The 13,413-nt window shown below is 44.0% G+C and overlaps 1 protein-coding gene across 1 annotated transcript in view; it reads right to left on the bottom strand.

Moving 5' to 3' along the window:
* Positions 1–5,728: 5,728 nt before the first annotated feature.
* arid1ab (AT-rich interaction domain 1Ab) overlaps positions 5,729–13,413 on the bottom strand; it is a 65,515-nt gene continuing 57,830 nt past the window's right edge. Inside the window, exons 13-20 of the mRNA XM_042507038.2 lie at positions 12,280–12,412; positions 11,602–11,777; positions 11,375–11,504; positions 11,092–11,211; positions 10,807–10,903; positions 9,811–10,630; positions 9,160–9,290; positions 5,729–9,073 (exon numbers count right to left, since the gene is read on the bottom strand). Of these exons, the coding sequence (XP_042362972.2) occupies positions 7,157–9,073; positions 9,160–9,290; positions 9,811–10,630; positions 10,807–10,903; positions 11,092–11,211; positions 11,375–11,504; positions 11,602–11,777; positions 12,280–12,412 (3,524 nt within the window). The 3' untranslated portion in view covers positions 5,729–7,156. The remainder of the gene's footprint in view (positions 9,074–9,159; positions 9,291–9,810; positions 10,631–10,806; positions 10,904–11,091; positions 11,212–11,374; positions 11,505–11,601; positions 11,778–12,279; positions 12,413–13,413) is intronic.

A 13,413-nucleotide genomic window follows, 5' to 3' on the forward strand; every position in this document is an offset into this window, starting at 1 on the left:
CACACACACACACATATATATGAAAGAAAACAAAACAAAATTAAGAGATTTTTTTTAAAAAAAAAAAACCCTCCCTCAGACATAAATAATTCACAGTTTTTTATTTTAAGGAGAATATGCATGAAAAACCAATTTGCAGGTGCTGAGGGTAATTACAATAAATAAAAGCTAAATCAAAAAACATGACTCCCTCCTTAGTGATTAAAAAAGTTATTTTAAGTGTCGCCCCCATTTTCACCACCCCCTCCCCCCTCATATATAACAGTCCCTAAAATCCTCATAGGTTTGATTCAACCTTATGAAACTTTGGCAAACTAGCCACTAAGACAATGGGCAGCTTAAGAAGATATGGCCCAAAAAGTAGCATTAAAATGGTATTAAGTATGAGAAAATTAACTGGAAATTAGCAAAAAAAAAAAAAGAGTAAATTATCTGAAAAGAAAACTGCTTAAAAATAAAAATGATTCTATAAAATAATTTCATTTATTAAATACTTTTTGATAATAATTTCCTAAATCTGACAATTTCTTGCTGTTTGTAGGACATTTCTCACCAAGTTGCTCATTGCCTTTTTCTGACAACAACAACAATAACAATAACAATTAAAGCTACAAGCAGCGATGAACGGGCCCTCACACCGCCACACAAGTTGAGGCTACAGGCGGGATTCTGAGTGATGCAATCATCCACTTCAGTGAAAGTCAGAAAAAGTATGCAGAAAGTTTGGACCCTTGAGTGAGATATTTCACATGGTGAACTACTTCCTTTGGACGCACAAAATCTATAACATCTTGGTCTACATCATTTGTAGACCAAAACATGAAAATTTCATAAAAATCGAAGGATAGCTGTGGTACGAGGCGTACTTCCTGTTGCCAGTAGGTGGCTCAGTGAGTATCATAGTTAAAGGACATGTTGATGTGTTCAGGGCTGCAGCCTGACCACAACTGTGAAATCTGGGGCCAACTGGTCGATGCAAAGTGAAGTTACAACAACATCCTTTTTGGCGGCCACCATTGGGTCTCCATGGCAACAACGTTCATGGTAAACATACCTCAGAGGGAAGCATCATTAAGGTCTTAAAGGTTTTGTCACCAGAAATGAAGTCAATCGGATAAAATCTGTTGGAGCATTCCATCAAAGAAGAAAGCATGTAATTTTCATGACATTTCATGTTGCCAGTAGGGGACGCTAAAAGCAATGGTAACAATTGTCATGCAGATGTGTTCAGGACAAGGCAGTCATCAAGCATGTGAAGTTTGGTGAAGATTGGACCATGTCCCTCAGAGTTATAAACTACTTCCTGGTTAATGGCACGATGTGGAAATGTTTGGCCCAGTAACAACCACACAATGTGAGGAAAACTCACATATGTATTAACTTTTGATGTCCCAGGCCTTCTGAGAGGATGTTTAAATTTTGAAGACAATACGATGAAATCTGTTGGCGATTGAAAAATTGCGACTCCTGAAAATGACCAAAAATACACCAAAATTGCACATTCAATTAAAAAATGGCCAACTTCCTGTTGGGTTTAGGGTATGGGTCCAAGAGGCTTTTTTGTAGGTCTTGGGCTGTTGCCTCCCAAGTTTTGTAGCTCTAGGTGAAATGTACCACAGGGGCTGTTTCATTGCAATCTGTAGGGAGCGTTACAGAGCCATTTTGGCACATCAGTGCAAAAAAATCATATCTGATATCACATTTTTAGGACTTCAGATGTGTGTGCCATGTTTGGTGAGTTTTGGTGCATGTCTTGCCACTAAAAAAGTACTTCCAGTTTTACGGTGAATAATGTGTAACTTTGGCAACAGCGTTTGATGAAAACTCAAAAGTTTGATTTACATGCATCACGAAGGTCTTTACAGTATTCTAATTGAATATGAGGTTAATTGAGTTAACCTGCTGCAGGGGAAAAATCAAAGAGTAAAAAAAGTAACTTCCTGCTACCAATAGGTGGTGCCATGACTATGATTCAAAAATGCACTGCAGATGTCTTCAGGCGTGGACTCTTATCAAATCTGTGACATTGTGTAAAGATCTGACCATTTGGGGCGAAGTTACAACAGTTTTTGAAGTCATGTCGAAACATCGAAATTGTCTACCCCACCACAGTAACGCCTTTCAACGAAAAATCATAATATTCATTTTCAAGCATAATCAACGTCTTAAAGATTTTTTGAGACCATTTTGAGATCGATCGAGTCAACCCTCTAGGAGCTGGTCGTCTTAGCATGAAACTTTGCCTTTCCTATGCCAATAGGTGGCACTCTCATTTTCGCTTAAAATTGTCATATAGATGTGTTTAGGGCGGGACTCCTATCAAACCTGAAGTTTAGGGCAGATTGGACCATTCACAACAGTTACATACCACTTCCTGTTTACCTCCTGGTTCATAGTTGAACATGCAAATTAGATGCCTCACACAGATCACACGGTGTGATTAAAACTCATGATCTGAATACATTTTGCTGTCAAAGGTGTTATGAAGGTAGCCATAACATTTGAAGTCAATCTGATGAAAGCTCTAGGACAAGTTCGAAAAATAACGACCTCTGAAAATGGCCAATGTGCTTAGGGTTAAAGGGTTTAAACACTTTTGAAAGGCATCTGAATACAGCACAATCAAAGTAATGTTGATCCAGGTGTTAAGGGTTAACAGTGTATTCTGTACACTGCATTTGGACCTTTACTGCTATAAATCCAACGTTCTGTGATGAAAGACTCATTTTGCAACCTATTAAGGTAAATCTTGGTGATCACTGACTGTAACTCGTGCTGAAATCAATATTGGAGCATTATGGATATTGACAAGGTTCCAGTGAATTCTCTGTCATCAGTGTTGTCTGTGATACAGCACGTTGTGAGCAGAGGATGGAGGGATGGGGGGAGAGCTCTGAAAGATTTGTTAGGTGCTTTGTTGATGCAATTATAACGGCTCAAGAATGTCTTTAGAGACGTGGAAAATGTCTGGCAGTGTGTGTTTACTGCTGGCTGCCACGATTGTTTGTCATGGCTCTTCCAAAAAATACCCGTGACAGATGTCTTCAGGCCTTAGCGAGCTTCAGGTGCTGCGATGAATGAAAGCAAAATGCACAGAAATGTGTCAATGAACGTGGAAGAGAGGTCGTTTCAATGGCACCTGTAGCTCAGAGGTAGTGTGGATCAGCAGTGCTGGACAGATGTGGCAGGTAGATTCCACTAATTATTTTCGGATGGCAGCTGCAGATGTGCTGGACGCTCTTTCGCAGCAATATGACAAAGTAGATTAAGAACATTCATAAACCGCAGATTTGTCGCTTTCAACCCTGATCACTGAGCAGCTCACCTCTGAAAATGTGCAAAAATGACAAGCATTTTGTTAGAAACTATATGTTCTCTTGTCCAATTAGTTGCACTCTACTTCTATGTTCGCCTATATATATATACATATATATATATGTATATATATATATATATATATATGAATATGTGTGTGTGTGTGTGTGCCTTGTTGAATAAAAAAATTCAGCGATAAGTCACAATTCACAGAGCGTCATCCCTGTCAGATGTCAATTACACAATGCTCAGAAGTATTTTTAACACTTTGTAACCCGAGCACATTGTTTTGATGTCTTTCAAAAAAGTGTGAGAAAAGGCAACGAGCAACTTGGTAAGAAATGTTTTAGAAATTACACGACGAGTAGTTTTAGAACATTATTTGAGAAAAAGCTAGGGAGAAATGTCTCGGGGAAAAAAAGGAAATAAAAGCGAGGGGAAATGAACTGCTGTAGAGGGGTCAGCAACAAATGTATTTTAGCCACCTAAAATTGGACAATAAATTCTTTGGGGAAAAGGAAGCCGGTGCATCAAAATGATGATCTCTATGGAGTCTGGTGGCTTTGACAAGAGCATAGATGGGCAACTTCAGGCGTCAGTGGTTTTCCAGTTGATGGAAAGTTAAAGAGGTGAAAAATTTTCTTGTTTTTTTATGAGGCTAAAATAAGTTTTGTTGCTGGCCCCCACTGCTTTGCTTGTGTCAGCCTGTTTCTCCACACTGGGGGCGTACAGACTGACATTTACTGTATGTAATACACTAACTATAGATAAGTCTCCCAGACAACCTCACTTCAAAAATATCTGGACTATCCCTTTAAGACTAGCAATGTTGTGACTATGGAGCGCCGCATGGAGCTGCTAGCATGTCTGTCTTAGGCCACGCTTACACAGAAACGATTTCAGGAAAAAACTGCAACATTGTGGTACATTGTTGTTGAGATTTGAAAAGGGGATCCAGAGTGGAAACTTATGAAAACACCACCGTTTTCGTGTCATGCAAACTGGCAATACAGAGTTTCCTCTGAAAACGGGGACTTTTTGCACATGCGCAGTACGCTTGCAGTCAATAGCCATGCGCATTGCATTGGTTACATGCACCAACAATCAAACCTTATCACCTATCCACACAAACGTTCGTGTATTAGCAATTTTTGTATATTTACACCTCAATGCTCTCTAGAAGGAAGTGTTTGTGCACGTGTTGTTTCATCACAAAATCACACCGCCAACCGGGCCCGGGATGAACACTACAGCGTTTTTAGTCGTTTTTGCGGATCCGTGCGCACAGCGTTTGTTTTCAAGACATTGTCATCTAAACGTGGAACTTTTTGAAAATAATCGTTACCAAAACTGGCTTTAGTTGCTTTGCACTGGATATGTTTTATGCCTTTGTCTCATTTACAGTTTACTTAATGCATGTCTTATCTATATGAAAGGTACATGTACAGTATATTTTTTAACTGGGTTATATTATCATTTGGTTCACGACTAGACTGAGACTCTAATCAGTGCACTCTGGTTTCTGTCAGGAGAGCCATGTGCCTCGATGCATTTCACAAAGTCAGAGTCAGTGTTGTGAAAAGGAAGTGAGGACTTTACTTTGGATTACTTTGTTTTCATGTCTCCTTTGCAGAAGAAATCTCGATCTCTGCGAGACTTCCTGAATAAATAAAGCTAAACAGAGTGAAACCACATCAAGAGCCGGCGGAGGTCTTTGAACATTGAGTTGGTGCCACATTTAGCTCACACTGAAGTTTTGTTTTTATGGATGCTATTTCGTCTCGACTACAATGGAAATAAATATTTCAAAACTTTTTTTTTATTATACTGTGGTGAAATCAAAATGTTCTTTTTTCTGTGCTTCCCAAATTAAAGTTGGTTCACTATGAGCATGTCAGACGTTTTGTTTGGTTTACCGGCTGCTGGGATTTTGGGTGTTAACAGGAGGTTTTATCAAGTAAAAGTCTGGTATCTCTCTGATTGCTCTAAAGAGTGAATGCTGCAAGATTTAAAATGAAATTCAGACAAAATCCACCCAGAGCAAATGAGAACTCTGGAGGTTATCTGTTTGTATCGAGCAGACTGCCTGTTCACATTCCCCTTTTACTGTAAATATATATGTAAATATCAGCATGTGTGATCCAGGGACAAAAACAACAATGCAACATCGGGGTGAGATGTCAATCAGTGCATGGATGGAAAACATGGCTGTGCATCTGATGAGCGGCGTATGTCTCTGCTTCAATGTGTAAATATAAAAAAAAACATCAGCACAACACGCTGTATGTTGCTTTAGATGCATCACATTGTCTCCGTGCAGATGAGCCAAATGAAAAATTCAGGACTTTTATTCACTGACTCCTCCTCCACGTACGAGAGGAGTAATAAATAAATCCACAGCAAACGTCTTACGAAGATTTAATGTACATTTATTCTTAACACGTGGAACATATAGTATAAAGATTTCATACTGAATAAATGATATTCATTAAGCCAAAAAAAAGGAAAAAAGAGGAATTTACATCAAGTTTTTAGCTACATCATCTGAAATACAAATATGCAGAATCCGCATCACTGGAAAAAAAAATAAAAATAAACAAAATAAACAAATTTAAAATGGTTTCTTCATCAAGGTCTAGTTTGTCATTTATGAGGGAGCTCAAATGGAACCGCAGACATGATTTTTGTTATATTCTCTACACCCAGACCGGAGACAAACTGAAACTTGAAGTTTGTTGGGGGAGGTGGGGTGGGGTGCTTGATGGGGTTGGGGGGGTGGCGTTGGACAGCAGCTAAACACCCCCGGAGCGCGATTAACGAGCAGGGTGAGGCGCCTAAGGAAAACGGAGAGGAGGTGGGGCGTCAAGTAATCACATGGCGTACTTGATGCAGGGGGGTAAATCGTCAAAGATTAAAAATGGTGAAGAGCAACAGAAGAAAGAGAGAGAAGTGTAATGTACAACATCATATATACACTGCAGCTTGGACTGCATCTAGAGTTGAGGACCAGTCCTAAAGAGGTGACTTTTTAATATAAGGGTCAAGTCATACAATCAAGGGACAAAGAGAAGAGGTCGGGGTGTTGTAGGTTCACCATACTTTGGGGGGAAAGCCGTTTTCTCTCTCGACATTAACTAAAACTGTTTTTAAAAACTACAGTTTGCTGCCAAGCCAGCGTATCTCAGTGTGAAACAGTATTATTACAGTATGTTTACAGTTTTTAAGGTGTACAGTACAGAAAAAAGTCCTACAATCTACTGCACAGGCCTCCCATGACAGATGTCTGTTCACAGCCAATAATGTGGTTCCTGTGGGGCTGAGTATATAGCATCCAAAGTTACAGCAATTATACCACACCACAGTCCGTGAGTCTATGTAGCCTCCAAACATGAACCATAATATTGTTTAGTCCGTGCCCTCTTCTCCCTGCCGACCCCTCGAGGGAGAACGCGAGCACATGTATCCCCCAAACTCACTGTAAACGAGACAGCAACTTTGGTTACAGTTTCTTCTTTTTTTTTCTGGAGATTTTTCTTTTCATTAAAAAACAAGTCCTTTCCCGCAGGGCAGCGCACTCTGTCCTATGCCTGGGTCCCGATCTTTGTCAGTATCTTTCCGTTTCAGACGTTTTTAAAATCCACAGCTACTTCATGATATTCCTTCCTTTAGTGAGAAGCAGGGGGGTAGAAAGACAGTGGAATCCGAGGTGATTTTGCATAAATAAAAAAAGGACAGTCAGTTTTGCTCTTTTTCACTCACACTCAACAGACACACGCACACACAAAAAAAGGGGAGAGGAGGGGGAACGGAAAGAGGTGGAGCCGAAACCTCCCCACGGCTGTCATGACTGGCCGATCAGAAACAGTACGTCACAGATCACTTGGGACACCAGAGAGTTCATAAGTGGGGACACCGAGATGTCCAGTAGCCGCGACTCGTACAAAGTGAACTCAGAGTGGTTTTCCTCCACCTTAGCCAGGGCGTGCAGGGCCCGGGCCGCCCGCCGCATCATGTCCACGCTGGTGGGTTCAAACTGAGGTGCCCCCTGCATTTGTAGCAAAGAGCTCTGGCTCTGCTGGTACTGCGTGGCAGCTAGGCTGTCCTCCAGGAAGCCCAACAGGTTACCCACGCTGCCTTTCTGCACGGCAATCGCCCGCGCCGCTAGGCTGTCGCCCTGGGCCAAGTTGGCCAACAGGACGACCGCCATTTCTCGGCAAACGGCCACCTTGCGTTCACCGACCAGGCGCACCAGCGAGCCGTACAGCTTCTCCAAGCGGCTAAATGGCGGCGTTGCCAGAATGAGGTCGACGTTGTTGTCCTGGATGCTGAGCTTGCTGAGGGTCTCAAGGACCAGTCTCTGGGGGGAAAGTGAGCCGTGGGGCCCCAGCGTGGGGAAGGGGTCCAGTGCCTCTGCTGAGGGGCAGACGGCCCAGTGGAGCAGACCGTCAAGCAGCGGCAGGCATATGCTCTCTGGGTAGATAGAAAGGTCCAGCTGGCCTGAGATGTTTGCCAGAGTGACCAGGCAGTTCTCCCTCAACACCTCGAGGCAGTCCCACCACCACTCGTCTCTCTCGCAGCTCACGCCTTCGTCTTCCTCCTCCTCCTTCTCGTAGGTGACAGGCGCCTGTTTGCGCTCAGGGTGCCTGTGGTGGAGCAGCACCAGGCGGCCCAACAGCAGCAGGAGGCCAGGGTGTTTGGACATCTCCTGGTCGTTCCCAGGAACGAAGGAGAGGCTGCGCACAATGTTGGACACGCAGATACAGCGCCGGGCTAGCGAGTCCTGCCAGTCCGACAGAGTGCTGAGTGGCGTCTCATCCTTGCTGTGGGGCTCATCTTCCAGGATCTTGATGTTGCGTCGACTCTGGAGTTCAGGGTTGATGCTGAACAGGTACTTTCCGTTCTCTTTCTGCTCTTCTGCGCCTCCTCGGACCACTTCCTCTGTGACCGACCCCGGGCGGGCCGATAGGACATCGTCGATGGTGGCAGTGACTGGTGGACCGACGGGAAGAGGAGGAGGAGTCTTCTCTGCTGGGGACTTCTGAGGTTCAGAGGACTGGGGCTGCCGAGGCCTCTCCTCCCCGTTGGACTTGGGTTTCTCAGAGTTTTCTGTCACAGTCTCAGTCACCTGGACCTTCTTGCGGCTCTCAGTGGCTGTCAGCTTACGTTTCCGCTGCTTGAGAAGGTCCATTCGGCTCTCGAAGTGGGTCTGGATGTGCTCGGTTGTGTCGCCACCACCGATGCTCCAGTGTATTAGGCCGCTATCAAAGCACTGCCTCTGCCCAAGCTTGGATGAGTGGTTTACCAGGAAGGGATTCTTCTTCCGCACCACCTTGATTGGGAGTTTATCAAACTTGCTTGCCTGCTTGGGCTTCTCCTGTTGGAGGCTGGGGTCCTGGGAGGGCCCTGAGGTAGAGGTATTGGGTTCCTTGATAGAAGACTCCCTCTCCTTCTCCTCTTCCTCGTCCTCTGAAGACTTGTGTTTGTGTGAGGTCTCCTCCTCCTGTTTCACCTGGACCAGTGACGGTGTGTCAGGATTAGCCTTTGTGTCCTCTACCTCATCATCCTCTTCGTCTTCTTCGTCCACATCCATGCCCTCGCCCTCAGGCATGGGGATGTCATCATCTGAGTCCTCTGCAGCGTTGGGGTCTATGAGGGTGCGCTGGCCTGGGTCTCCCACTTCGTACTCCTTTAGGATGCCAAAGATCTCGATGAGGCAGCGTCTGAAGTACTCCACCACCAGCTCCAGGAATCCAGGCAGCTAAAGAAGAAGAGAATCATCAAAACAATCCAAGTCACGGCGATCTGTTAATGCAACTTTAACACTTGTGGGTTTGTGCAACTTACCTGGCATAAGTTAAAAGTAGTAATGCTATTGTCATCATACAGTAAAATGTTAATGGTGTCCAAGGCCCAGGTGCTTTCAGCTAGTAGGCCTGACTTTAATGACATCATCACTCTCCAAGCCTCAGGAGTGCCTGGAAGAAAGACAAAAACCGATTGAGCCAACTTGATCAAGATCAACTGTTACAGCAATGAAGGACAGGAAGAGGCTCACCAATCTGTACCATCAGGATCTGCATTTATCTAACTCCCAATTCTGTTGAACACTCAAAATCCACTTTCTGCCAGCACACACAGAGGTATCGCACAGCAAATTCAGGTTTGCGGGTTGTTCTTGGAATTGTTTTGGAAAATGCCTGATTTCATGGCAGCTTTTCTAAAAAAAATTGCAATCCATGTAACAATTTTTATATGGTTTTTTTTTTAAAAATTATTTTTAAATTGCAGAATGGGTGCCTGCAGCTCTAAAATGACATGAGGTTCTACCCTGTTAAATTATGCAGTTAAGGTGTGGTGATTGGTCAAAACAAAATTGCAACACTGCGAAATCCTGGAGGGACAAGCTAACATTTTACTGCAATGTTATTGTACTCTGTTCAGTACACTTGTATGTCTATTTAAAATACTGACTAATACATGAAATAGAGGTTGTACCAATGTCTTTCATGGTGAGTCGCCTGCGGGGCTTAAGGTGGGGTTGGGAGGCCTCCACAGAGCCAGGAGGGAAGGCCACATCTCTCCTGATCATGGGTTGCTGCACAGGGGCCTGGCCGATGTGGGAGGCGGGTACTGGGGGTCCGGCTTTCTGCACCTTAATGCCCGGATGCATGTAGGGGGACTTGCTGGGTGACGTCCTGCTCTCCATGGGCCGGGGCATGGGTGTTGGGCTCGACACCTGAGGAATGTGGTTCTGGGAAGTCTGGTAGGTGGATGGCAGGGGTCTGGTCATGGGAGGTCCGGAGGCACCAGGGCCGAATGGTGGCTGCCGCTGGTTGACGTGTCCGGGCCACTGGCCCTCGTGGTTCATGCGTTGGTCTGACGACATCATCTCCTCTGAGCGGTTCATGCCGTGGTATCCAGGGCCCTGGCCGGGTACGGGAGGTCCCTGTCGGTTGGGGTAATTGGGGTAGCCCATCTCATTACGACCTTGCCACATTGGGCCCTGGGGGCCATCGGGGCCTGAAGGCATGGGGCTTGCCATCATTTGGGGAGGCATTGGAGACTGGGAGTTGGGGCCTGCAGATGAGGGTCCTCGGTCCCGGCTGAATGGGAAGGGGAACTGGTTTTGTGGGCCTGGTGGTCTGCGGTCCCCTCCAGGGTATGCATTATACTGGTTATACATTTCCTGTTGGCCCTGGGGTCCTGAGGACTGGGGTCCTGGCTGCTGCTGACCACTATATGGAACGTTGTATATTTCTCCCTCATGGCGCTTGGCCGGAGGACCATACCCTCCATCAACAGGACGCTTGTAGTTCTGTCAGAAGACAACACTCAGCATTATACTCAACAACTGATTAATTAGATAATCATGACTTGTATCTTTACAATTGGATGGCAGGACAGATAGGTAGGTGTATTAAAACAGGATAAAAAAAATTAGAAACAAAGTTGCAACAAAAGCACAGACAATGACGAACAAAATGTTCTCACCGGTTGCTGCTGTGGATACATTCCTGGCTGTTGATTTGGGTATGGGCCACCAGGGGGAGCTCCTTGGCCAGGGTACTGATTGGTATAGGATTCATGCCTGAAAACAATAACAAAAGTTCACACAATTTCATTTCATTTCTTCTTCACAGTAAATTCTCAGTTTCTGTTTGGAACTTCCGTGCTGAAAATCCTTCAGTCTTTTATAAATGACCCCACTGGAAAAATGACTCAAAACAACCACAATTCTCCTCATACAGACAAATATGAGCAGGTAATGGTACTGACCGTTGCTGCGGTGGAGGGCGGCTGGGCGAGTACATCCCTGTGTCGGCTCCCGAAGGCATCATGTTGGGCTGAGGAGCTCCTGGTCCCATACTGCCGTCAGGGCCCATGCCTGGCTCCTGTCTGTAAACCCAACAAACACTTGTCAGTTGATTTGATTTAACTGGATATACAAAAAGACATTGAACAGTAAAGGCCTGATCCCAATCTTATCAAGCTCTTTGTAAACCTTGTGTATTTTACATATGTATGCAAGTATAAAATCGTACTAATGCAGTATGTTTACCTCCTGTCATATCCGTAAGGGTACTGTTGCCTCTGACCCATCTGCATGTTGCCCATTGGGCCTGGCGGGCCTCTGTTATACTGTTCTCCCATCCCACTGTTGGGTCCTGGTTGCATGAACTGCTCTCCAGCTTAAAAAAACAGAAAGAAAAAAACACAGATCATTTTTTGTTTCAGCTCTAGCAGAACTCAAAAAGCATCTGATTTACTGGTTTGGCTGTTGCTCACCTTTCCTCATGCCACCGAAAGGGTCCTTGCTGGACTCGTAGGGACCCATTCGACCTATCATCTCTGGGCCGCCCATCCCAGGCTGGTAGCCCTGGGAGTTGGGAGTCATGGCGTTCCTTCTGGAAAATGCTGGGTCTCCACCATCAGCGAAGGGGTCCTGCAGATTTACACTACTCCTACAGGTGGGCAGCATGCTTGTTAGTGACGTATAGAATGTTTTGCTTTACATATACACTCATCAAAATTGTCTTTCCATATTTTTCAAGACAACCAAACTGTATTTATCCTTCAGTTTTCTGGGGGACATTTATTACTTATATACTACATATGTTTCAGATAGTGCTCTTGTGTTTTGCTGTGGTCATTTGGCTTGATTTCTTACAAAAACATGTTTATGAAAAAAACCCCCACCAAGTTCAAGGGATCAAAGGTGTAAATACTACTGACAATTGTTATTTTTACATTTACTCTATTATGACTCCTATTTAAAAAGCAATTTGTGCGTATCTTAAACCGAACTCTTATTGCACAACTTTTTACAGTTTTTCTGTTTGTTCTCATTCCTATTTCCTGCTACAATGATCCAATTTCACCACAGAGATCACTTTCATCTTATTGTGATGACTCCTGATATTGTTAACATCACTGAAACATGATATTGGGGCTTCGGACTCGTACCTGACGCCAGGCATTGGAGGCATTTGCGTGTGCGGCGTGGAGGCTGGGGTCGGGGGCTTCAGGTCTCCCCCCTCAGCCATTGAACTACTCGTAGACTGAGGAGTCTGGGGTCCTTGCAGGGATCCAGAACCAGCTGCAAAGCAAGAACACACACAGTCAGTAAATTTACATGATGTGATAAAAAAAGTCAAAATAATGTGTAAATAATGTGTGCATTTCACCTGCATCACTGCATAAACTGTCACTCATGACAAGACCACTCCCCCAAAGATTCTATAACTCCACCCTTCAGACCAGTGACTCTCTTTTTCCTCCAAACCATGCCAGGCAGGGCAAAGAGAACTGATGTGAGTGTAATATGGACTTTTTTTTTAATCTTTATTATGTTTACTTTGTTGATTCTGCATGAATTGTCTTGAACTTAAAAGATTGCTCTGTTATATTATGCCAAGATTTCTGAGTTTAATCCTTTGTTCAGAAGAGAGACAAAGTGGATGCATTAACGATGTGAATTAAATGATAACCTAATTTATTATCATTTGTTAAATACCATGCAGAGCTGTAATATTTTCTTTTATTATTTCTCTATATAGCAAAAATAATCCAACAACCATCCAACTGTTCATTCACCATGTCTACTATAAATTGTTAAAACAACTCCCTGGATCTTGTGGTTTAAATCTGCACACCATATCGGCTGTTCTGTGAACCAACACCAACAAACTACTATTTTTTCGCACTAAGTCGAATTTTTTGAAGTCGGATTACACACCTAGACAACCGGAAGAAGATCCAATAGCAACTAGCTGTCAGGGGGCAAATGTCCAGGGCTGCACCTGACTCAAAATTACGCCAGTCAAATTGAATTTGGCTGTTCGATTGGCTGGACGATTCCTTTAGTTTTCCATATAAAGTTTTAAAAGTTTGAATGGCTGTCAGTGTGACAGTGGCTCCCATGTCATGAAATAAACAAGGTAACGCTGCCTGCACATCTGCAGCTGTTATCAAAGAGTAGTGTGAATGTCAAGAGCACTTACTCCACAGCAAAATCTGGGGACCAAAACATCCCCTGAAGTACACTGCACAGAAACTTGAAGCAATCTCAGTTGACTTAGATGGGAGTCTGACTTTTAG

The sequence above is a fragment of the Plectropomus leopardus genome, chromosome 17 (genome assembly GCF_026936395.1).
Source record: "Plectropomus leopardus strain MGB_pleo_1.0 chromosome 17, ASM2693639v1, whole genome shotgun sequence".
Classification (NCBI taxonomy): domain Eukaryota; kingdom Metazoa; phylum Chordata; class Actinopteri; order Perciformes; family Serranidae; genus Plectropomus; species Plectropomus leopardus.